At 38.6% G+C, this 26,076-nt stretch overlaps 1 protein-coding gene across 1 annotated transcript in view; it reads right to left on the bottom strand.

Moving 5' to 3' along the window:
- OTOG (otogelin) overlaps nt 1-26,076 on the bottom strand; it is a 94,169-nt gene that overhangs the window by 13,187 nt on the left and 54,906 nt on the right. Inside the window, exons 32-45 of the mRNA XM_063158571.1 lie at nt 25,031-25,198; nt 22,738-23,016; nt 15,444-15,561; nt 14,689-14,768; nt 10,552-14,279; nt 9,746-9,914; nt 8,786-8,922; nt 7,498-7,587; nt 6,925-7,108; nt 4,112-4,332; nt 3,113-3,251; nt 2,045-2,239; nt 960-1,172; nt 111-215 (exon numbers count right to left, since the gene is read on the bottom strand). Coding sequence (XP_063014641.1) covers nt 111-215; nt 960-1,172; nt 2,045-2,239; nt 3,113-3,251; nt 4,112-4,332; nt 6,925-7,108; nt 7,498-7,587; nt 8,786-8,922; nt 9,746-9,914; nt 10,552-14,279; nt 14,689-14,768; nt 15,444-15,561; nt 22,738-23,016; nt 25,031-25,198 — 5,826 coding nt within the window. The remainder of the gene's footprint in view (nt 1-110; nt 216-959; nt 1,173-2,044; nt 2,240-3,112; nt 3,252-4,111; nt 4,333-6,924; nt 7,109-7,497; nt 7,588-8,785; nt 8,923-9,745; nt 9,915-10,551; nt 14,280-14,688; nt 14,769-15,443; nt 15,562-22,737; nt 23,017-25,030; nt 25,199-26,076) is intronic.

Here is a 26,076-nt window from a genome sequence, read left to right as displayed (position 1 = left end):
GCCATACTCACAATGGAACCTACACTACCCTTATCCTTCTGAGTCCATCCATTTAGTTTACTCAGTGTCTCTTACAGAGTGCCCTTCTTTACCTTTCAAAAGAAACCTACCACAAACGTAACTGGGACAACAGGATTCTTCACTGTAGTAGGTGACCAACTTCTCCAAGCTGCTGCACTCAGGGATTAGGAGTTCACAGAGACTCTGATTACAAACTGCCACACAAAGGGAAAAAAAAGAGAACAAGCACCTTCTAAACTATGCATTTAGAGGTTGGGTGGAGCAGTGGCAAGCAGTATTTGCAGTTAGATACCCCAAAACTCCAAAATGTAGGCATATCAAAAACACAGGGGAGCAACAAAAAACTCCCATGAGACAGGATTCAGAAGTGCTCACCATTTGAGCACTCTCCATGAAGGCAACTTTAAACTAGAGCTGAGTCCTTGTGAGAATTAAAAATCCAAACCTCCTCTGGAAAACTCATGGCAACACCATACCAGGTGGTCAAAACATGAAAATTGCTTTCAGTTTCTTTTTGAAACTTTCTAAGCTAAGCAAGAATTAAGTGAAAAAAAAAAAAAAAAAAGATTTTCTATAAATTTTTACTGCTCACTTTATAAATCAAATAAACAATCACTGATTTGTTTTTCCTCAGAATTATCCAGATCATTTGTTTGTATTTGGATATTAAAAATAAACCAGTAATCTCTACATTTGGTGGAAACACAATTCATATTCAAATAAACACAGCTATTTCAGTCCTCCTATCCTCTACCTCAAAACCTACTGGATATTGAGCCAAACAGCTTCTACAGTTTTCTACATAATCTGTAAATTCAAACCAAAGCAATTTCCATTTTCTTTGAAAGCAGCACGTCTAACAGGAGAGCAAACCTCAGAGAAGGGACATCTGCCTATTCCAGTACGTGCAGTATTCACAACCATGAAGGAACACTCACTACAGATCTTCTGAGGACAGCATGTCTGATCATCAGGAACAAGCAAGGCCACTTCTGCAAATCGCTGACACTCTGAACTGTGGATCTCTGGGCAGCTGTGCTCCACTGGGACTATGGTCTCACTGTCAACACATTTTTGCATGCAGCATCCACTCAAAGAAGTTCTCCAGATCTCACCCACGGCATGAGGGGCTCCTGAGCTGTCTGTACAAGCTAGACCAGGACAACAGAAAACAGAGTTTTTTAAATTCCTTTTAAATTCCAATTTTGATCACTATATTTTCCACTGTGGATGTGGACCTATTAAGTACAAAAAGTTCCAGCGTTTTAAAGGCTTGATTATGTCCATCACCCCACAAAAAACTGAATGAGGAGACAGTCTGTGACTGAGTTTATACAGGAAAGCAAGACACTCAACACCTTGCAGAAGGTCCAGACCTCCAATTAGTTTCATGCCTCCACTGCAAGGCCAGTCACTTAAAATCCCAATCTAATCCTTCATTCTTAAAGTAACAATCTGAAAAGAAGTTACTTTTGTATTTCACAAATGTCAAAACTATTATTAATTTACAGTGCTTTAGCAGTCTGATTAATCATAAACTGATTCTTTAAGGTTCATGTTGTTAGGGACAAGAATTGGTCCATTATTTGGTGTGGTGAGGCAGAATTGCAGTGAAAATAAACAGGAATGCTGGCAGGATACACACGTTATTATTGAAAATGTGTAATTAACTGCTGCTGCATGTCATTTGAATGGGTATCAAAAGGTTGGACCTTGGCAAAGGGCTTGGGTGAAAAGGAGGCCAAGACTAACATGCTTACAATGACTGAATACATAAACTTAAGCAAAGACTTTGAAGAGCGTCCTCCAGCTGAGAGAAAGTGTGCAAAATTGTGCATCACAAGGACAACCCCAGCTTCCTCACCTACACAGTTAATGTTTACTGGGTATCTTGAATCCTCAAGTGAATGACATATTCAGAACTCACACAACACCAAACCACCAGAACTCAACTTGTGAATAATGAAGTGTCTGACCACCAACTTGCAGAGATAATAAAGAAGAAAATCACATCCAAATATACCACATTTTTCTTCAGGAATACAGACAGCAGTATGAGTCCTGTGAAGGAGGGTCCCTGCAGCACAGACACAGCCTTCTGTCAGCACTGAGCAGGAGTCTGAGCCCAGAGGAGCCACATCCTTATTCTGACAGCTCTCTGGAACCTCACAGGCAGCTATGCAAGGCTGGTAGGAGAAGTTTTCAGAGCAGGGGAAGGCTGGGAAGGAAATAAATAAATAAATCAGACATTGTTCAAGTTGCAATCCCACGAGACAACACTAAGAAAACACATTATTGTCCTCTTGTCAACTTCCTGTGCTCGCCAATTGAGTTGGATCTACCAGCCTGAAGCACCAACACAGACCACTTACCTACATAACAAATTAAAACAAGGAATCTGAACAAATTAAAACATAAGGAATCTGCAAGCACTTCTCTTCTTGTAACAACATTTTCATCAAGCTTCAGTTTGCATTTTGGCAGCAGAGTTACAAACCATGCAACAGTGTTGACACAAAATAATTCAAACTTCAAAAACATTTTCAAATACTACACAGATCAATCATAGAGTGCTCTGAAGGAGTAATCTAAATAACTTGCCAAAGAAAAGGCATCACTCTGGTATAAAAATAAGTGTGATGTGTCCCTTCAAGATGGATAGAATACATATTTACTGCTATATTTTGTAAGAGCTCCTTTTAACAGTTATTGCTAATAAAATCCATACAAACTGAAAAATTTAAAAAAAATTGGCTCAAAACCACAGACCTCCTCATGTTGTCACTGAAGGGGGCTTTTCCAAGGTGATCATGGACAGCATAAGGAGATGCTGTGATGCAGCTACAGATCCCATTTTGCCTTACATTTTAGTGTTGCTGTGGGAGAATTCTGCTGCCAGGATGCACTAAGATTCCATCTAATCTCAAAGGTGTTTCATTTCCCCAATCCCATCTCCAAAGGCACAGCTTCCTGCAGCAGTATCAAAGTACATGAAGACTCAAGAAGCATGGGTATTCTCAACTTACAATAACTCTTAAATTAGGCAAATTTTGTCTAAAACCAGAGGTGGGCAGACATGCAGAATACTCACGGCAGTAATCAGAGCTCCTCCACTCTATGCAAATATTGAATTTGTTGCACATTGCCACATAGGCAGCTAGTGAAACACATGGATTTTGAATGTACTCAGTGTCTCGAGCCCATATATCACAGAATTGCTCCGGTGGAATCTAACAAAGGGAAAAAAACAGAGATGGCACCTTCATAGAGGCTATGCTAGGTAGGAAAGCCTGACCTTTAAAAATATCCACTACAAAGAAGGCAAGAGTTCTTGGCTCACGGTAAGCCTTCATTAGTGTACAAAGATAATCCACTAGTATTTAAAAGTAAAACTTCCTGAACACTGACATGATTACACTCCTTAGTTTCATCTCTTATAAGTGCCAAGGTAAGAAGTAATACAATTCTTCTAGTAGAAGGCACTATTACTTGGTTCCTTCTTATGTTTACACATTTACCTATTTTTGGTCTCCTCTTCATCAAAATTAGCTGTATATAAAAGGTCAAATGGTAAACATACTCATATGTCCACACAAATAATTTATTTGCACACCAGGAGTTTGTTATTTGCTGTAGGCTTGATTTCAAGGGTCTGTTCTGCCCTCTCACATCTCCAAGCTGGAACTCTGTCTCTAGAGCCTTTGAGAATGCAGGTTCTCAGATTACCTATTGCAATTCTGGACTTGTTAAATTACTGAAGACTTAAGGATTAATTAAATCCTGAAACTATTTCATGTTTTTCTACATCCCTCTGATACAGTTGAATTACCTGTGACTGATTTATGAATTATGTGGTATGTCAAAACTAATAGAGGTGAAATTCTGAAAATTGTTTATTGCAACTCTCCTATCAAGCTGCCATACTCTTCAATTACTTTTACCTTGCAACTGTAAGCACACACTAAAATATACATCTCATTCAACAGATATAGTTACATGTAGCTTCACATTAGTGAAATTACCAAGTATACAAAAATTATATCTGAACTGCAGATCTCTCAAAATGTAAGCTTTGAAATAGTTAACATACATAAGGGTGACAGCTGCTGAAGGTCTGGTTCAACACCATTCTTAAGCACTCTGAGCAGTCCATGACTGAGCAATTAGTTTCCTGATGCCTGTCTTCTCCAACGTACTTTAACGTGTCTGGCACTTGCCAGCTGTCTATAAAAGTTGAGGGTGAACTGCTTTGGCTTAAAACTGTCCTGTTGGGAAGCATCAAGTCATTTTCCAAGCTTCTATCACAAAACCCTATGAATTACCAGAAGAGAAAAAAAAAAAAAAAAAAAAGGCAGGTTAACACATGTGAAAAAAGTTTGAAGTGGTATATTCAAGAAAGTAAACATCTTTTCAAAATCTTATACTACATGACAGTATCACAATCTACAGTAGATTTAAAAAGTCTTCATTAGGATCAAAATACACAAAATTCAGAAAAATGAAGGAAAGCAAAAGTAAAGATGCATCTCTGAATGGAAATCTACTGCATATCAAAGAGCTGCTCAGAGAGTCCAGCAAAGAAACTGGAACTTTGCTCCTAAGCTGCACAAACACTAAACAATAATGCATTTTAAAAAAAGGTTGCAAAGCACCTCCATGTATAGCAACAAGTTAAAACTGTAAATGTTTTCAGAAAAGGGAACAACCATAAAATATCAAGATGCTTATGTGATACCAGAAGGCAGCATCATATTTTTTCTTTCTGTTTTAACTAAAATAGTAAGAAATTTTGAAACACTTTGGAGCAAAAGGAGAAACTTAACATGGACAGTGACTGTGGTCAGCAAAAAACATTCAAGTATTGCAGTAGTCTCCTCAGAATATCCTTTAAAAACCAGCAGATAGAGAAAAGCAGAATGATGGATCAGACCCCATTCCATCTTAATCAGTTTCTGAGACTTTTGTATCAGGCTTCTAGAGTGTTTTCTTCTGTTGGCTCCACAAGAATGATCCTAATTCTTTATCTGTTCAAAACAGTATTTGTGGATTCCACCCCTTTCTAAAGAACTGGTCTGTTTTACCATTTTTAGCAATTCTTGATGACAATCAGTGATACAGCAACAGGCTTTCAGGGAGTAAAACAGCTTTCCAAACTGTGTCTGATTGAACCTTTTGAGTCTGTATTTGCAACACAGACAGGAAGTACATGATGGTTCTGAAAGACTTTAAAGGATTGCTGTCAAGTCAGGGACGTCTTTTCTCACTTCTCTTACCCATTGACAAGGAGGTTTAAAACAGCAAAACTAAAACTCCACATTTTTCTTGGCAGGATCCGGTTGCAACTGGAACTGACATGCTTTAAATCTTTTTCAGCAGTTTTGCTGTATAAATGTCCATGTTCCCCTCCCACATCCCTCATCTCCCACCCCAGCTCTTCAACAGCTGCCACATTTGCCCAATCCTTGCACTGTAAAAGACACTGTTGTTTCTGGATCCTTCCAAAGGATGCTCGTGCTACAAACATGTAATCATCATCTCAGTTTTAGCATTCCCATGAAGCTCAGAAATCAAGACCTACCAATACAGCAGTTCAGCCAGAAGATGAAAGTCTGCTGCTGAGAAAGCATGCTGCTAGTATTTGCACCAACAGAGAAAGGAGCTTAGGCTGGACTAATTCACCCTGAAAAGATGCAGGGCAACAAGCTCATTTGAGGCAGGCTCTAAGTGGCACCAGGCAGCACTGTGCAGGCAGACATGCAGAGAACCTTCCAGTCGTGTGTGAACACCAAAAATACACAGAACATTCCCTGAAGAAGTTGTACTTGCAACACCATCCACAGAAATGCGTTGTCATCTAGTCAAAATGCCTCGTAAACCAGGAACATGATGTTCCCTATCCTCCCTACACAGTAAACAAACAGGTAAAGGCAAAAGAAATTCTCTGGATAACTTGAATCAGGCTTATTATAAAGACCCACTGTCTTTGTTGTCTTTTTTCTGTTTTATCTAGTTACAATACCAATTAGCCAAACAGAGCGAGAACAGTACTGAAAACAGAAGTTAGGGCAAATAAGAGATAACAATCAAATTTCAAAATGGTATAAATTCAAACTCTCTTTGTGAGAGACACATTTCTGTCAGCAGCACTGGAAACTGGACTGAGCTATTCCTGGTATTTGATACTGAGCTACAGGCATTTGCCCTTTCTGAAACTGGAAAGATATCCACTGTAATTATATGATCTCCTTAATCCTGATTTCCAGCTTCAATTTACAGCATAAATTTACAGATGCAGCTACCAAAGTGGGGACTTATATCAGCCAATACATACTTGCAAAAACTGTAATACCACCAGCTTATTCAAGGCTGTACTTTTTAGAAAAAGATAAAGAAGGGGAACACAGACCGAACAGTGCAGGGCACATAACAGACCTAACACAGTGCAACATTATTAAGAAATTCCCTCTAAAGTGTTTTCTCCAACAGTGAAACTAAGATTAGTTCTCTGAAGTTTACATTTCCTGCAAATTCTCACCTTTAGATAGCATATACCATCTCCTATCAGATGGCTATCAAACCCTAAATCTGTAAATGACCATATTTGAAAAAATGGACTTAGAGCTGTTCTACTTATTTGGGTTTGGTAACTGCAGTCATGCCTGTGGTTCAAACTGCTTACAGACAGAAGCAACACTGTGGGCAAAGAGTGATGAGAGGAATAAACACAAATATAATTTCAACAAAATTAGTATAGATTAATTCTAACAGTATCTTAAAATTTGCAGTGAACTGCAATACATTTTTGAGACAGACCCTGCAATAAACAATTTATATAATTAGGAAAATGTGTCTCCCTAGCAAAGCACCTGAAATTCTTTATTTCTTGCACTATTCTATACTTACCACATAGTCCCAAAGCTCTTGGTTCTCTGGTATTATTCAACTCAATAATCATCACACCTGTGTTGTGAAACCACTGAATTTTGATTTTTGTTGGGGTCTCAACTGCATACTTGAAGCCTGAATCTTCAACTTTGTATCCATATTTTCTAACAGTAGGCCAAGCAGATCTTGAATTTACTGTTATCTAAACAACACACAGAAGAGAGATTAATGGTCTGGAAGAAGAACTAAGGCCAGATTTTTGACAGCTTAGGAATCTAAGTCCTAAGTAATTTCAGAAGAAGTCAGGCTTTCCTCCATAAAGGTAATACAGGTACCAAAGGTACAATTTATGTATTGTTATACAATAACAATTTATGTGCCTTACTCTGAGTCTTACCTCGTTAACTACCCTTGGATCACAGTTTGACTCTTTGAATTTACCAGGAGAAATTTACTTAATTACAAAACTGGAACAATGAATCATATAACCTATGGTGTTCTACTCTATTCCTCGGTATCCACATGAGGAGGCAGCTGACTGCAGAAATAAGGTGTTACCTAAAGGAAAATAAAACCCCTCAAAATACTTACTTTTCTGCTTAAACGATTGATAATAATTTGATTTGATATATAAGTTAGGTTCAACATTGCCAGGCACAAAGAAGTTGAATTTGAATCACTCTGTGGAGAAAACAAAAATACATCACCCATAGCCATGATGTGCAAAATCTGAATACATTGGTTGCTTACTGGTTTTAGGTACGAGGACATTTAGGATTTTGGGAGATTATGCTATTAAGAGAGGAAAACCACTGGTGATTGCAGTTTTAAGTCATGACTACAGAGTTTCTCTGGATAAACAAACAAAATACTATGACCTCATTGTTTCCAGAAACTGTGCTATATTACAAAATCTTGAAATTAAAACTGAAATACAGGTTTTCAGGGAAAAAATCTTATGGTGGACTAGCTGTTTGGACAAAAAATCCCACAAACTACATATCTGAAGGTCTGCAAGGATGAGATTGGGAATGGTGAATCTGTATGATATGTACAGCACAAAAGTAATGGATCAGGAACAAATGCACACTTCCTGAGCTACATAAGGGTGAATAAAACAGAAGGTATTGAATACAAGAGGAAAACAAATCTGTACATCACAAACACAGTCTTCATATCATTCATACTGAGCTTCTGAAATTAACTTCCATTAGGTGAAACCTGGAGCCAAACTTTGCAATGGACATTTATGTAGACATCCAATGAGCTAGCCTTCACAGGAGAGACTGGAGTTAAGGGGAGTTTTGAAAAGGCTCACAAGAAATGAACTTTTCATGGCAACCCACACTACCCCATCAGACAGGATCCCCTTCAGGCTTTCTCCCTCACTCCTGTGTCAGAAACTTGGAATGCACAGGCTGGTCCCATTCAGTCTGGCATTCCTGCAGTATTTTATGGCCCTGAAGATGGGTGTTTCCAGCCCATGTTTGTCCATATGAACACAGATAAAAATCCTGCATTGAAAGAGACTGGTGGTACACTGGTACAACTGTGGTGTGATTGGTAATAAGGCAGCACTCAGAGTGACTAATGATGTAAATCCACTTGATCTCGCATCACCTTGTCCATATTACACATACCACAGGACAACATGGCCCTACCTCTCATCTTCCAGCTGTTTCACCAGGAACTGTGCATTTACAGCCAGGAGTTAAAGTGTTATACAATTCATAAGTATTGTGAAATGCAAGCACAATTAATAGATATTGCACAGAAGTGAATAATAACCACAATATAAGGTATTATTATGCTCTTGCCTTTCAGATACATCTTATTAGCAGTACCAAACACCTTTTGTTAGCTGATAAATGTTAGTTACCATTCTACAGTCAAGGACATGGATGGTTATAGTTTCATCTGGAGTTTGACTAACAATGTAGGATGCTTCTTTGAATAAAGCCAAATGACTTCCATCATAGGTTACAATGCTCAGATCAGAGAAAATGGTGCAACGACCTAAGAAAAAAAAAAGGAAATGTATTTTCTAACTTACTTTATCATTCCAGTAAATCTTACAACATAGGAAGATAAACAAATTTCATAAGATGAACTAGCTTACTAAGAGGTTCGTATATGCAGCACATATTTGATACAGGTGCATCTTTGTAAATGGACAGCAGAATCAAATTCTGCATATTGTCAGAGGGGAAACCTGCAGACCTCTGTAATCAGCTATTTCCTTACAGTTCTTGCCAACAAACGTTTGCAATTTTTAGAAACCTCAAACTAAAAAAAAACGTGAATGACCACACTTCATGCCAGATCCATAGATCCCCTGTAGTCTTACTCCTCAGTTTCATTTTTCCTGAGTCTTATTGCTGAAGCTTTTGTCTTTCAGTGGGCTTGGAGTCCTATTCCAAGTTATTTCAAACTCTAAAGCCTAAGCAGAAGTTCCAATTGCTAACAGAGTCCCCAGACTACTAACAGGAGTAGTTAACAGTCTAGGAAATGTTTTCATGCTGAAGTAGTTAAAAAATGAACCAAAAAATCCTGTATTGATTATGTGTCCCCTGATTAGAGAGATGATAAGATGTGTCTAAGTCAGACCTAAACATATCCACTGCAGATACATAATGCTGAGTATGTTAAAAAAGCATTTTTATTTTATTTCACTGAATATAAAACTACACTTATAAATTTCCTTCAACAATGAGTAACCCAAAAAATGTGCCTCTTTTACTTCTATGCTATGGTATGTAAGTGTCAGTTCTTACCCTTCTTACATGCATTGAATTATTACCTGAACGCACTTCAAAAGTACTGCAGAATTTAAACTTACATGCACATTCCCACTTTGGGCAGCATTTGTCACCATTTGTTTGAGTAGCAAATCCTAAAACTCCACAGCTGGGTTGAGTAGCATTGTATGGGCAGTTCTGTGACTTATTAACCTGGATCAGCTGTCCATCCAAACAAATGTGCTTTATGCACTCACTCTCTGTGATTGGCTAAGGCAGATTCAATAAAAGACAGAGGTTACTGTTCATAACAAGTTAGTATCACAGTATTATATAGTTTTTGTTGAAAAAGGAATTCACATTTTTCAGGCACAGAATACTTATTGATCCCCATGATGCTGATGAAGCTACAAACAAAGAGCACCTTTGAAAACCTGACCATTCTGAGGATAGATTAACATTGCTGACCTATAGTAAAGACGAGAACAACACTTCTGAATTTTTAACTTTTTTCATTGTAAAGTTGAGAAGCTAAAATGTGGAAGGAAACAAGCAGGAATGGTAATAGGGGTGTTTGGAAAAATGTGCTTTAAAAAGGGCAACGACACAGAACACTGACACTGGACATTATGAAACTTCTTTTTTGTCAAAAACCCCATTCTTGTAACAATCACACTCAGAAAACTGAGGCCTGAAACCCAGTGTAGTAAAACATTTAGAAAAAAATATTTTGCATAATGAAGTTATCCAAGGTTTCAGATATAATGGATAACAATCAGGCTCCCTTGTTTGATACAGATATTTTAAATCCTAAAGATCAAGGCATGGCTCACTGTTTTATATTTTAATCAGTGTGTAGAAGTAACTAAGTTTCAAAGCAGGCAGGTAATTATTTATATCTACTCACTGTACAAGTTTGAAGAGCTGCTGTTTCTCGAGGCAACATAAAAGGTGATGCTGCAGCTCCTGCCATGGCTTCAGCTATTGTCAGTCCATCAGAAAATGTTGCAGTCAAGCCATGAAGTGTTTTGGTGGATGAAGTAAATGAGGAAACTGATGGAGCTGCTGTGTCATTTGGATGATCAGGTATCATTAGCAGTGAGCTCACAGATGGTGTTTGCATCTCAGATGTTACTTCAAATTTTGAAGTTTGAGTAGTACTGACTGATGATGGAGCTATAGAAGAGAACACTTTTGATTCAGCAGGTGAATGTGCTGTGGACAGAACTGAAGTTGTGTTTGTGAAATACAGAGGGTAAAATGTCTGAGGTGTAACAGTAGCACCCTGAGTAAGGACAGACTGGAATCCTGTCATTAATTCTGACTCTTCAGACTTCACTGTGTCGAGGGGCATGGCTCCTTTTCCTTCTGAAGTAACAGAAGGAGAGCTGGAGATGGGCTCTGTGACTGCTGCTGCTGTGTCTGAGGCTGCTGACGCAGTGCTGAGGCTCTGCCCAGCGCTGCTCATCGCTGGAGAGGCTGAAGCTGCCACTGAGGAACGGGCCTCAGGGGACAAGGCTGTCCTTGGCAGGGTCATGGAGCTAGAGGTGGTGGCTGAAGGTGTGACCTGCTTAGGCAACACCACAGTTCCCTCTGTACCACTTCCCCTTGATGTGGAGCCCAAAACAACAGGAACTTCTCTTGTTCCTGGTGGCAAAACCATTGAAGAGGTTGACTGAGAATCCGATGAAGGTGATGCTTCAAGTGTTTGTCTGGAATCAAGGGATTTAGTAAATGTAGCTTCATGTGTGAATTTTAGATCTGTAGGTGTCTTTTGTGTGGAAAATGAAGGAATTGGTTCTTTTTTAATTGTTGCTGAAGAAGAGGAAGCGGTAAGCACTTCTGGTGAGAACGGGGGAAATTTGGTGTCAAAAATCAAGTCAGCTGTTGCTCTAGCTGGGACTGTAGGGTGCAAAACAGAAGTCCTTGATACAAGTGGCTGTGTAACCGCATCAGTTAAATGCAAATATTTTTGAGTTGGTAAAATAACTTTGGTAGGACCTATGGAGGTAGGTAACACGCTTGAATAAGAGCCTTCAGGCAGTGAGGTCTTTAAGGAAGTCAGTTCCACTGTAGCTTCAGTTGTGCTAGAGACAGGTTGTGGCTGACCAGGGGATTCTGTTAGAGATTCTGCAGGATACTGGTGAACTTGGCTCGTCAATGAAGGTTCAGAGGTCTGATGGCCAAGTTCTGTAGTCTTCTGACTAGCATAAGGTGGTGTAACAGTGGTCCTTGTGGTCTGTAGCAAAGGTTTAGCTCCTGAAGATGTCTGCAAGGAGAAGGGGCCTGCTGAAGGTGGAGGCAGGGATGGCTGAGCTGCAGCTGCTGGAATTTTCACTGCTTCTGTCACACTTTGGACTGCAGGTTTTAATGCTGTAGAAACCATTTTAGTTTCTAATAAATGTTTTGATGTGGTTGTTACTTCTGGTAGCAGTTGTGTTAAAGGTGAAGAAACTAATTTATCTCCTAGATACTGAGAGGTGGAGAAAGTGTGAGAAGACTTTGTTACTGGAAGTGCAACAGAAGGGGACAGAGAGTATTTTTCTTTGCCTGTCATTATTTTTTTGGTTGTTATGAGCAGACTGCTGATGGCAGAGGTTGGGGAGAATGTAGCATCAGTGATATTCACTAGTGATTTTTCATCTGGTACTGTTGTTATTGAACTTGATTCTAATATAGAAGATAAAATAGAGAAAGTTGGGACTGGAGTGGTCTTTTCTGTTAACACAGATTTTCGTATAGTTGTTCTAGGATATAAAGAGGTTATTTCATGGGATGTACTCTTGGGACTCAGAGTTGTCAGCAATGCTTCTTTTCCATCTGAGGGTAGTGAAGGAAGAGAAATGTTTAAAGAAATTAGAGAACCTGATGGTGGAAAAGACAAAGCAGATGGCTTTCCAGTAGAGATGGTAGAAATACTTTCTACTTGTGATTTATCAGGAAGTGTTGTCAACAATGTGGTTTCAGTCCCACTAAGGAGAGCAAGTGGAGATCCAGTGATGGATGTTCTTTGAGGTGACTCCTTTTCTGTAGCTACAAAAGGAGCTGTGGTGGTTTCCTTAGTTTTCATTGCTGATGTTGTAACACTCCCTGAATATGCTGGACTGCTTGTCTTCATTGTACTTGAAACCAGAGCAGACTTGTATTCAGTAGATATTTTTCCAGAAAACAAAGTTGACTTTGTTGCTATTTCAAGAGGGGACGTTATTTTGGGTGTTACCTTAACAGACAAAGGTGTCACACTGCTAGTCTCAGCCATGACAGGATATTTAGTGTATAATGTAGTCAGGAACTCAGTTGTGTTTAGAACCTTGTGTAAGGGATATCCTGTAGTTGAAACTGTTTTAAATGTTTTTTTTAATTCACCTGAAGCTGGAGAAGCAGGAATAGGAGCAGACGCTGCAGGTCTCTTTGTAGAAAGAATGAAGGATTTCTCAGTACTAGAACTAGGATGTGGTGAATAGGGAGGGAAATAGGAACTTGATGTATGCTCCACATAAGATGTTATTTTTGGGATTTCCTTTTTATGAGTTGCAAATGATAACGAAGTTGTTTCTGATGATCTCTCTCGGGTTTGTAGAGTTGTCATCTTTGGACCTAGAGTTGTAGTGACAAGAACCTCTGGAGAACCGGTCAGGTGTTGAACCATTCCAAGAGGAGGTTCTGTCGTTGTCTTTCCTACTGAAACAGGTGGCATGGTTGTTGGTGAAGATGTAGTCTTCTCACTCAGTCTGGTTAAAACAGCTGCTGCTCCTGTTGTTGCTGAAGACACTGGCTTTAACAAAGATGAAGTAGTGAGCGTAGGAGAAAATGATGTCACTGTAACATTAGCTGCTGTGGTAAGAGACTGTTCTACGCTTGTTTTTGTCCCTTCTGAAGCTCCTGTTAAGTTTACTGATGGTGTATATGAAGGCACTTCCACAGGTGATGTAGAAAGCTGTTCTACATATGCAGTAGTTTTTTCTGTTATTGATTCAAATGAACTGGGTGTAGATGTTGTAAGTCCTTCTGGTTTTACTTGTGCTCCTTTCGTGGGAAGTGTTCTTGTGGCCATTTCTGATAACTCCATTATTTTAGTTGTGACTGGCATTTCTGTTGTTCTAAGTGGTGCCCCAGTAAAAACAGAAGTAGCAACTGGTTTGCTCTCTGTTTCTGTTCTTGTGGTGACTGCATGTGTAGCAGTTGCTGTCTGAGGTTCTGTAGCCCTGAGCACTTCAGTGGAGCCACTACTGATCAGCTGTATCCTTGTGGAAGTTTCTGAACTGACGGCAGAGGGAAACAAAGGAGAAATGTCAACAGAAGCAGACAAGCTTACATTAGATTTTGTTGTCCCTGTTGTTGCTGTAGTGCTTCTCCCAGATGTCGTTTCTGTCGACTGTGAAGAAATAGTTGGCAATAAAGTTACAGCTGGAAGCGTTTTGTTGGATGTAATAGCCAAAATTTCCAGTTTCTCTGCGGTTGCTGTGAGTTGCAATTTTGTAGTAAGTGTTGTTTCCCTGTCCTTTGCTTCAGGCACAGGAAATGAAGTTACCTCTTCGCTGATCACTGCCAAACTTGCACTTGGTGTTAAACGTGGAACTGCTGGGGTTTGAATGCTGAGAAGCAAAGGTGGGCTGTCGTCTGCAGGTTCAATGCCTGAAAACAGACACAAGAGAACAGCCTGAAATTGGTGAATAATTATAGTGATGGAGCCAGCAGAGTTCTAGGTTAAATGGTATCACTGATCTTTTCAATAGCCTTTAAACATCTAAAACTCATAGACAAATTTAAAAATAAATTCTTTAAATCATTTGCTTGACATCTAATGTTACTGAAATATTTTATGAAGAAAGAACAACTTTCTTAGTTTAAAATTTGTCTCATATTCTTGAGGAACTAAATTATTTTAGCTAAAATGTATGTTTAGTTAGCTGAAGGTTCATGTAACTAATGTCATGGTTACACAAATGTAGGCAGTAATATTTGAAGTTATGGTGAAAGAGCTAATTAATCATTAAGCTAAGTCTAACATATACTATATATATATATAAGTTTTCAGACATACAGTCTTCAAAATACACGCATCTTTGAGTGATTTCATCCAGCAACATGTTGAGAGGACAGGCAGGGATGCATCCTTCCACTCTAAAAGAAAAACAATTAGTATTAACCAGTCAAATAGTATCTTGTGGATCAAGAATTCAATTGCAGAAAAAGAATCTATACATAAAGTATAAGTAGACAGTAAGGTACACCTGAGTGTACTCCTTCAAAATGTCACTGCCATGGCTTCCATTCCCACCCAGATCTAAGGGAAAATATGAACTCTATGACACTCAGCTTTTTGAAATGAACAGTCACAGGTTCAAGAGTGAACACTACTGCGATAAGAAATACCCAATATTTTTATATGTCAAAGTCTGTGCGTCAGTTTTACCAGATTTAGCACAAATTTCACATCACAGGAAAAAGCAAGGCCAGATATAGCTGCTGCAATGACATAATGGAAAAGCAAGGGCACAACTGTTTGAAACAAAGTTGTGATAACCTCTCTTCATTAATGCTCTGTAATACTCCCAAAATGAAAGCTACAAATATAGCAGTCATTTCAGAGCCTGACAGTACACTAAAGGCTGAAATGTCATGTTTATGTAGCTGCAGCAGCAGGTTTTATTCCATTTCTTTCCTCTTTCACTCACCTCCTTACCCATTAATACAGTCCTGGTATGTTAAGTCTACATTTGGTCCTTGTATTCCTATTATCCTGCTTAAGTGTCTTGCCTAAACTACACACTTATCCATAAAAACACAGACACTTACTTTGGTACAGTCTGACAGTTTTTTCCCAAAGGGTCCCTGCATGTCTTGAAGCAAGGGCTTGTGCAGGCGTCATAACGCCATTCACACGTGGAACGGGACAGAAGCTTAAATTTGACATCTGAAAAACAACAAAGATCTGTTACTCTTACATTCCTTTCAGCACTCACACATCAGTACAAGGCATGCCTTACACTCACTGTAGCATCTACACACACAGTGTTTATTGAAGGACTTTCAAGTCACTCAGCAGAAACACAAATTCAAATGCACTCCAGCCCTCCCACACCTCCACGCAGAACAGTTCCCTGCACAAAGCTGGGTTAGCCCAGTGGCTCTTCCAACACCTGCAAGATTTACATGCTATATCTGGATTTCAGTCCCTGCACTATGGCAGCCCACCCCAGCTCTTCTAGCAGCAGCCAGGGCAGGGCAGTGACATTTCCTGTACATTCATGCCTGCAGAAGAAAACCATCATCATGAATGAATCCCCTCTAAACTGGTAAACCTGAGCTCAGAGTAATGTTGTTCAGAGCCTACAAAGAGTAACTGCTCTAAAACAATGTTCACATTAAGCACCAGGAAAAACAAAAAGGCAGTTAATTACTTAGAAAGAACTTCCATTTTTGTGGGGTTTTTTTTTGAAGGGTTTTTTAAGTTTTCCTGATCTTTGCTTGACTGAGATACAAGGAGTAGCTCTTTTATAGCTTCTTGAAGACAGTCAAATTTTCCATGAAGATACTGAGCAATTTCTATTCCTGCAATTTAGGGAATCTGAACTTATAATTAATTATCTCTATCATTATTAACTGTTAATGTCTCCACTTAAAATAAAAATAATTCTTTTAAAGATAGGACTCAAACTCAGACAAAAGGGTGTGTATGTTGCCATCTAGTGTTACCCCTTCTACATCTCATTTAATCCAGGAATGTAATTTGTCACTCCTTTTAAAAACGTAATTCTTATGACAGTTAAAAATGCATTTCTTATGTTCTCATAAGAAGATAAGTACAATTGACTGAATTCTTCTGTGATCCCTTCCATTGACACCAATATAAGTTACATAAATCTAATGGGGGAAGGGAATTTTTGCCATACATTTTATTGACTGATGTATGAGGTCTTGTACGCACGGACTCGTTGAGTGGTAAGGTTTAAGGGCAAAAGAAAATACATACCAGAAATACAAGGTTTAAGGACTAAAAGAAAATATATGGCAGAAAGACAAAACATATCAGAGACGCTGGCACGGGCAATCACCAAAAGTAGTGATAACAGTAAATAAATCTAAGTTAAATCTAGGAAATCTCATTCATTAGTCTACTCTAGAATTAAGTAAGGAGACAAATCCATAACTTTTAGCTCTGGCCATAGAACTCACCATTAACCATAGAGTAAGTTTCAAACACAATAAAAGTACAAGCTTGCAGAAGACAGACTGCAACCTGATGAAGAATGACAGTTTCTCAATTTAGCAGAACAGTGGCCATGAACTAACACTTCCAAATGCTGGGATTAACATACCATCTCTAATTCTCCAAATGAACCTTGACTTTCATGAAATGATAGCCACATTTTCCTCAAGATTTCCTACAGACTAAGCTCACAGAGTTTGGTGGTGTTGCATGCCTTGGTAAGATTTAGGGTGAATCTCCACATAAACGCATAGCATTTGCTGAGTGTTTCATAAATGCTGCCTTCAGTCAAGAATGAAGTCATGCTTGTTCACAAATTTTGTCTCTACTTCTACAAAAACAACTATGGACAACAGAAGAATCTGTGAACTTGGTAATTAAAAATTTCTTTCGAAGAGCTGTAGAACCAATGGACATTTAATTTTCCAGTCAAGGGATTTTAGAGAATGGAGTATGCAAGGCCAAGCTGTACCACTGTTTTTTAGTGTGCAAACTACATTAAAGAGCACACCAAATCACCACAGCAAGAGTTGAGTATTTGTATGAATTGTTGTCCTTTTTTTCAGAAAGTTTTCAGGATGTCTCTGTAAACCCATAAGGTATGAGGATATCTGCGCTTTTTTATGAAGTGTGGAAAAATTCTTTAGAGTATTAAGAAAACATCAGTTGAATAATTCATCATATTTAGAGTTTTCACTGTTGTCAACCTAACTTCTGGAATGCCTCAGCATCCCAAGGATCAGGCCGCTGATTGAAACAAAACAAAAAGAAGACAAAAACACCTGCTCAGCCCTGGTGCAGCCTCACCTCAAGCCCTGTGTGCAGTTTTGGCCACCACAATATAGAAAAGGACATTCAGCTGTTAAGAGACTGCCCAAAGGAGCAATGAGGATGGTGAAGGGCCTCGAGAGGAAGCCACATGAGGAATGGCTGAGGTCACTTGGTCTGTTCAGCCACCTCCACCACATGCTTCCCATTTTTTTAATACTTAAATTCCCCTTCCAGCAACCAGTAACCCGAGCTTACTGCAGCCTGAGCACCGGCAGAGTTCCCTCGCCGCAGAACAATGATTTGCAGTTTACAGACAATGAATCAAGCTTCTCGTACCAGGCATGTGTTCCTCAAAAGGATTTGTCGTGGCATCTGGAGACAGCCATGTGTCTCCTTGTCGAGCCTACCAGCATTTGCCTCCTGTTGACAGGGTGACACAGCAAATCCTTCCCAAAGTGGTGACTGATGTCCTGGGGGACAGTGGCCCCAGCTGGGGGATGCGCCAGCGGAGCCCACGGTTCTCTTACCCGACAGGAGCTAGCACATCAAAATGCAGAAACCCCTTGTGGGAGCACAGCTATGAACATGGCCAAAGACAAATGATTAAAAGGTATTTCCCAACTCCGTTGCTTTCACATCTTCTTGAACGTCAGAGAAGCATTTTCTTCCCTGTAATTTACGATTTTCTTCTTCATGGCTTTCAAAAATAAAACTGGGAGGACAACAGCAGTTGCTACCATTTAATGAAGATTTTTGACATTTTATCACTGACAGACCATGAGGTTCTGCTGAGCCACAACCGCATTTCATGGTAACTTGGCCACTTCTTTTTGTGAGTTGACAATTCTTACTGTTCACAAGCACCTTAATTTTCTGTGCTGACTTTCAAGGCACAGAGACAAAATTTGCCACTGTTAGAAACTCTGTAATATGAATAATTCCAAGTTATGCTCAAAAAAGGGCTATCTACTTAAAAAAAAAACCCTAAAATTTGAAATGTTCCAGTGTTAATAAAATGCTGTATTTAAAATAAACATCTAAAAATAATTTTTAAAATAATGTATTTGGATTTTCAATCTTACCTGATGCTTGTTTTTTTTTTTTTTTTTGTTACTTTAATACAATTTTTTTTAAAAATCTAGTAGGCACAAAAATTGCTTTAGAATTAGTTCTATTTATAATGGAGGCAAAACTCTGCTTGGTAACTTAGATTGCCTGTCTCCTCAGTTACAAGTTTAGAAACATGAAATCCTATCTACCCACTTAACACACACAAACGAGTAACAAACCCTGCTCATGACTTCTAAGTTTCTGCAATGAGAAATGTAAGCAAATATCACTGGAAAAACCAAACTTTGTGCCCAGCCAAATCATCACTGGAAGCAGAGTGCAATTACCTAACTCTTGTCCAAGTACGGTTCAGTTTGCTATTTCAACGTTAACGCAACTCTTTCATCTCCTCCTATTTACACAGCCAAAAATGGCAGGTCAAATGTTTGTGTTTGCAGCATAAAAAGGAGAGATGTTACTGAACAGAAAGCTCAGCCTGACTGCAGGAGCTATGAGGCAGATATGTTCAGTGGCACACGTGGGATTTGCAGGTACAGCAGCAGTTGCTCAGCATTTTCCAGCCCCACATCATGAACTTTTGGGCCAACAAAGCACACGAGCTCAAATTAAACTCAACAGCAACTCATTATGAGTGAATCAGGACACTCCAGAAAATTAATTCTACTGACGGAAGTGGATTAGAGTAAATTGATGTTAAAGTAGTTGGTAGTACCACGTGTAAAACTGACTTAAGGTAAAAAGATGGTTTCGTAAAAAACTTTTTCATTAAAGTTAATTCAATTTTCAGTTTTGCCCCACATTTCTGAATGTGACTGAGTTAATTAAAATACAAAGATTAAAAGTGCTCTCTGTCAAACTTAAACACTGAAAAACGCCTCTGTGCAGTGGGCCTATACTTAGTGCATCTCGATATTTTAATTTTAGCTAAAAATTCTCTCTAAAACAGGCCTTGTATTTACAGCAAGTTAGTTATTACAACACATAACTAGCATTATTTAATACTTTGCTGCAAAATTTATATGGGGCAAGTCACATTTTCATGACATAAAAATAATTCATAGTGATCCTAAATAGGTAACAATTATATGAATGATAAAAGGTAACTAGTTTGAGCATATTATTTTTTAAAAGGGTAAGAAAATAGCAGCTACACCCATAAAAAGGTCATAAATTTCCTACATAAAATGATTTCCCAGTAATCTCAAATGGGATCTGATGGCTCTTACATGGCACCTTTGTGTTTGTCCATCTGGTAAGAGTAAAGGTATTCTTTCTTTTGACTGAATGCATACCAATCTGCCAGCAAAATAATTCCTGAATAGAATGCAAAAATGTATTTCCTTGTGAATAAGTATACACTACATATCAAAATTCAGTTTTCTACTCAACTTCCTCACATGTTTGTGGGAACAGGACAGCAGAAAAAGCAAAGTATAATTAAAAAAACCCAATTTTAAAGCTGAAGTGACTTCACATGGCAAACACTTCCCAGCCTTGGTGTCTCCCAACATGACAATATTTATTGCGATGAAACTGGAAAAAGTGACTCGTCAGCTGACTTTAAACAGACGTGTGTCTACTGCTGTGGTGATCAGGTCACTTCAAATTCTTCCTTTTGCATGTGCGTCACCGAGCACGAAGAAGTCTCATGAGGAGCTTTCTGGCCAAGGGGATTTACTGGGCCTATTATTCTGCTCCTGATATTTATCCTCTGATTCCGCAGGAATAGCTGCTCCCGGTTCAAGAGTTTCTGATCTAATATGCAAAGCATTTACAATAGTCAGCAGGAAACCCAATACGCTTTTGCCTGCGCACTCTGGAGCTGGTGTAACTTTTCCATTAACTTAAACAAATGCTGCTGTATTTTTAGACCATGTAATTACCCTACATCAGCAGGCTGGCCCTTGTGAGAGCACGCTGGAGAAAGATTGGAGCCCTATGCTCCTCTGCTTATAAAACTCTGAAACCCAAGCCCTCGGATGTGGTGATTAATGAAATACCTCTTGATCATTTGATCTGATCCCACTTGCTGAGGTAAATTGTTTTAGTTTTCCATCGGCATAAATAGGATTTTTCGGTATAATGACTGGAGGGTAAAGACTTCACACTTGAAAAGACATACCATTCTGTGTTAATGGAGGACCACTGAGAATTGGAACATGCTTTACCCTTGTTCATTCCTCCCTCAAAGATAAAAGACCAAGGAGATATTTTTGTTATGTCCCAAAAAAAGTGCCTTGCTTGAAATGCTGTACGAACATCCTGGTAATAGCATTAGCCCTCTAATTCTGCCGCTCAAAACCCTCAACAGCTCTGTGATTACAAGCATTTGTCAAGAGGCAACAGGCATTTGGCAATGACAAAATCTGTCATTTTTCTGAAGTTGGAGTGTGCCAGTCAACAGCTGCATTAGGCTGTCAGCATAATGTACTGCAAAACATGGGCAGATTCACAATGACACCATTAACACTTTAATTCAGTGTTTTGATAACACGAAGCTCCACGAGGCATACAGTTGGCCTCTTCTGTCACAGAAATCAGAGGTTGCTTCAGGTTTGTCTGTGCCACAATTCAACATGGTCACTGTAAAACATGGTCAGGTCATGCTTTATTTCATACAGTATTTCATTTTCTTTCTTTGCTTGTAAAATACACTTCAGTTTCAGAGAATGAACAACTGACTTTAAAACATGGTATTGCCAGGAACACATTAAAATACTTCTGCTAAATAAATAAACAAATAGTTAATGCATTTAAAATTACAGTACAATAAAATTTTTAGAACATAATCACTTGCAGTGATTTTGGAATTATATATACTATGTTTGGTTTCAGCAAGTAATTATTGTCACTGAATTTCATAAATGGATATGTTTGATGCATCTAAAGTGTTAAGGCAAGTAAAAGCTAAAGCAAAGAATAGTTACATGAATAATTTGTTTTGCTTTATTTTATACACTGATATAACTTGCATGTTTTTCCTGACCTCCAAAGCCACCTTCATTTCAGTGGATGGCTCCACTTGTTTAAGAATGTAAAGACTGTAATTCTTATTATTTCTTTTCCTTACTGATATAAAAACACAAATAAAAAACAAACAAACAAACACACCAAAGAGAACTAGAAATAGATTAAATTACATGATCTTTTTAGTGTGGTTTTATCATCAGCTCTTGTAGGGTCAACGTCTGCGGCCAGCTCTTAAAAAATGATCCTTAGAGTGAGTATCTTCTTCATTTCTGATCCTAATGTCTCAGTGGAATGTAACTATTATGGGAATGGGAATCTCACAGGTAGGTAGAAACACCCTCACAGCAGTCTGTTTTGTATTCAAAAGCTCTATCTGTTCAAGCAACATTAGGGAAATGAACATCTGTATCCCCAAGAAGGGGTGAATACCCCCAGCTAGATGATGACTGAAACACTAGTGGTTAACACCCCAACAGACACAGCATCTCTGTGTGTGTAATGGATAAAAGCCAAGGTATTTTTTAGGAAAAAATGAGGTTTGGAAGGTGTAGCCTACAGGCCATGTCCTTAGGACTGGAAGGCATAACTCCTGATGAGGCCACAGGGTTAGCAAAGAGAATTCACTGTACAGAAATCTCTCTCTTGGCAACAGGCAAAGAGAGAAAATGTTGCCCACACACCTTAAATTTTAGAGATCTGTTCTTTTCTATTCCCTTTGTGAATCCATTATTTATGAGTATGAATACTCTACTCCTAAAGAATTTTCTTACCATCTCCACAGCAAATATTGCCCAGAAAATACACACTAGGATATCTATTTCCAAATCCATTTGGCAAATTAAAAAAAAAATTGTGTTAAGCTAATTTTTCACAAGAAAATAGAATCTCATCTTCACTACAATGCTCAGGGAAAAATATTTTGAGGCTGGATGTCCCAGAATTCCCACAGCTCCCAGTAATGTAGGGGAAGAGGTAAGCAATCTCATCACCTCTGAAAATAACACCATTTAGCCTGGATTTGCACAAGGAGAAAACTGCTGTTCATAACATTGAAGTGTAATTACCTACCTACAAGTTTAAAAAGGGTTGACAGTCTGAACTCCTCTGAATGATGGTACTTCAAAAGCCCAACTGAAGAGGCTGAAATGTGGATGAAGAATCCTGGTTTTGCAAATGACTCAAAGGAACTGTATCCCGACAGCCACGTGTTCTTGTGAATGACAAACGTAGATCTGTTGTGAAAATCTTCTGATTTTTTCCATTTAGAAACAACAAGAGTATTATTGGAGGCCAGCTGAAGAAAATAATTTGGTCTCTCAGCTGTTTCAAATGAAATCAAGCTGGAATCTGAAAAAATAAAACAGAAGAGAGCACACAGAACTTGTTTATTTGCTGATAAATGCATCATAAATTAAGTTCATTCCGATGTACCACTACTGACCCTAGTAGCATGAGGAATGAAAATTGGCTTTGGCCTTACCAGTGAAAACAGCCAGAATCTTGTAAGAAAATGCACTATTTATGGATTGCAGAGTGCTAGATTGTCATGATTATTAAGTTTTCTAAATACTCTACAGATTCCAACAGGAATACAAAGAGATTGAGACATTTGCCCACACCAGGATAAAGGAATATAGCCCTGCAGTCAAGCAGAACTTAATTTACAGTCTTTACTAAGCCATTTGTTTAATAAAAACTTTAACTCCATCTAACTAGGTTTAAAAGTAACATTTGCCATCAGGAATTGATAGCTTAAAAGCTCAGCCTTTCATTAAAAATAAATTAGAAAACTGTATTTTGCATTCAGCTCTCTAGCTCTCCCTTTAAGAACAGTACAGCAAAGTCTTTTTTCTGGCAAATGTTCCCTCATGTTACCTTACCCTGCAGTACTTCTGATTTCAAGCAGCCTCTGCACAGCCAATTGCAGGGCATCAGATCTTGAGCCTGTCACAGGCATCTGTTGCTCACAGAATTACTTCATTCTATTTTGCTGTAAACTCTGCTAGTCTCTTGAAAACAGCCATTAATCTACTGTAAAATCAACTAACCCTCCAGGACTGGCTAGCATTTCTTTAAAAAAAAAACTTAGAAAACAAATGATCTCTATTAAAAGGATATATTATCACATTCTGGTGTAACACTTCTGGAAGACCACCTTGTTTTCTGAGCATAAAAGTTTCAGATAATCTGAAAAACCTAGCAGTACTAGTGAATAGCTTTTTATGAATTGCCTGTAGCAAACAGCTCTTTGATAAGTAACAAAGGACAGTCAGTGTGATTTTTAACACCTGCTGTATTGCCAATCAGTGCATTAATACCTAAACTCTCCATTGTCCAGGAATGCCTGAAACTGGTAAGACATGCATTGTGCTGAGGTACCAAAGAGGCATGAATGTCCTATAATGATACAGAACATTGATTGTGCAAATTCCTCATGACCAAATGATGAAATTTCATTTGCTCAAACTGGACCACAAGGCTCTATTTGCCAGGTTAAATTCTGAGAGAGATTTTTATAGGGGAACAGAATAGTAGGACTGACCTTCCCCTTCCAAACATAAATGGAACACAATGTACAAGTGCCTCAAAACTAAGACTAATAAAAGAAATCTATACCCAGCGATTCTGTTACATGAGCTCTGGTGTCAGTTCTACAGACAGCAGTAGTAGTAATCAAAGACTTATTTTTTAAGTGACACAAAGCCACCTTCAGGCTACCCAAAGAGCTCATCAGGGGACTCTGGTCAGTAAAACCATTGATACCCAAGTGCTCTGTGGGCATTAAAGCTGTGTATGCAGACAACTTCAGCATTTAAGAATATCACAAACGCTGGATATACTCTTGTAGGCTTTCTGCATATCTCTGAAGGTGTGCCACACACTTTTCATCTAATGAAGAGGGAAGATTCCTTCAAGGAAACTTAAGTTGGGACCCAAAGGACACAAGTTGACAGCACTCACCCTTACAGAGCTCAGTCAGTGCCAAAGGGCGTCTCTGTGTGTGTGGGCAGGCAATGAGTGATGGTGGCAGAGCAAGGGAGGTGGGGAGCACTTCCCGTGCAACATTTCTCTCCCATTCTTTCCCACTTCCACCAGAGGAGAGCTAAAGGGAGCAGCACACAGATTACTGGGCTGCAATACCAGTTTGGTGCTTCTGAAGGCTCGGGTGTGGGGAGGCAGCTGCTTTTTCAACTGCTTACAAAGCAACAATTCAATAACCACCAAAGAAAATTTTGGCAGATGTTAAAGTGCACATTCAACTGACAGATAAAGCAAGAAATTTTTAACGCAGGTTTATTCTTAAAGACAAGGGCAGAGTCAGCTCTGTCTTATTTAAGAAGCTAGGTTATTATGACTTTACCATGTGCTTTGGGTTTATAAAGTCCTGAAGTCAGCATGAAGCTCATTACATGCCCAGGATCATCATCATCTTCCTTCACAGGGAATACAATGCCATCCACCAATTTTGCTGCTATTACAGATCTTCCATCCAAATAGCTGACCAGTTTGTATGGGCCTTTTCCCAGAGCTGTAGAGGAAAAAAGCAATTATTTTTCATGTCAAGTGTCACAAATGCTTGAGCTCTGACCATTAGGGCAGAGTGAAGAAAAACACATCTCACCACTCTGCAAACAGATCTAGGTGCCATGCACTGAATGAAAGAAAACCAAAACAAACCTTTTTTAGACAACACACGTTCTGAAAACTATCAAGAATACCTACTTTCAATTTTCAAGATTCATGATCAGCTTCTCCTTTTTGTTCCTCTTATATGCTTTGGTTTCATAATAATTTCATTGGAGTTGGCTGGCCCCTAGGTTAATTGATTTCGGATCCTTCTAAACTATTTATTTGTATGGTTGAACTGATTATACACTTCTTACTACTTTTTAAAACTTATTTTATTAATGTCCAAAGCATGAGGCGTATTGCAGAGAATAAAATTTTGTTGTCAACAAGCATCAAAAAATTCCCTGAACAGTGAAGTCTTATTTGTGAAGTATGACAGGAAGGAATCAGCACCATAAGCAAAGAATGATCATACAAGTTAAAAAGCCAAAAATATGCAAATTTATTTTTAAACCTTAAAATGCCACACCTTCTCATTTAGATCAAACTTTATTACAGAAAAAATAGTTTAGAGTATATTTTTAAGTGTTTTAAACTATTTTTGTTAAGTTTCCTGTTAAAATTAGGCATTTTATGCCTTTATGCAGTTCACATCATTACCATTTTATCCACATGGTAAAACAGCAAGCATACATCTGAGATAACTGCAGCTATCAGCTGGGAAGTTAATAGCATTGATTCTTAAAATCGGTTCCAACAGGTTAAAATTTTGGACTGCAATTTGCAGCTTGCCTTCATACTCTAGTTCTCCAAAATCTTAAAATTTATTAAGAGTTT

Source organism: Melospiza melodia, chromosome 6 (genome assembly GCF_035770615.1).
Source record: "Melospiza melodia melodia isolate bMelMel2 chromosome 6, bMelMel2.pri, whole genome shotgun sequence".
In the NCBI taxonomy this organism is placed as follows: Eukaryota; Metazoa; Chordata; class Aves; order Passeriformes; family Passerellidae; genus Melospiza; species Melospiza melodia.
The sequence above is the reverse complement of the archived record's forward strand: the minus strand, read 5'-3'. Positions and strand labels throughout refer to the sequence as shown.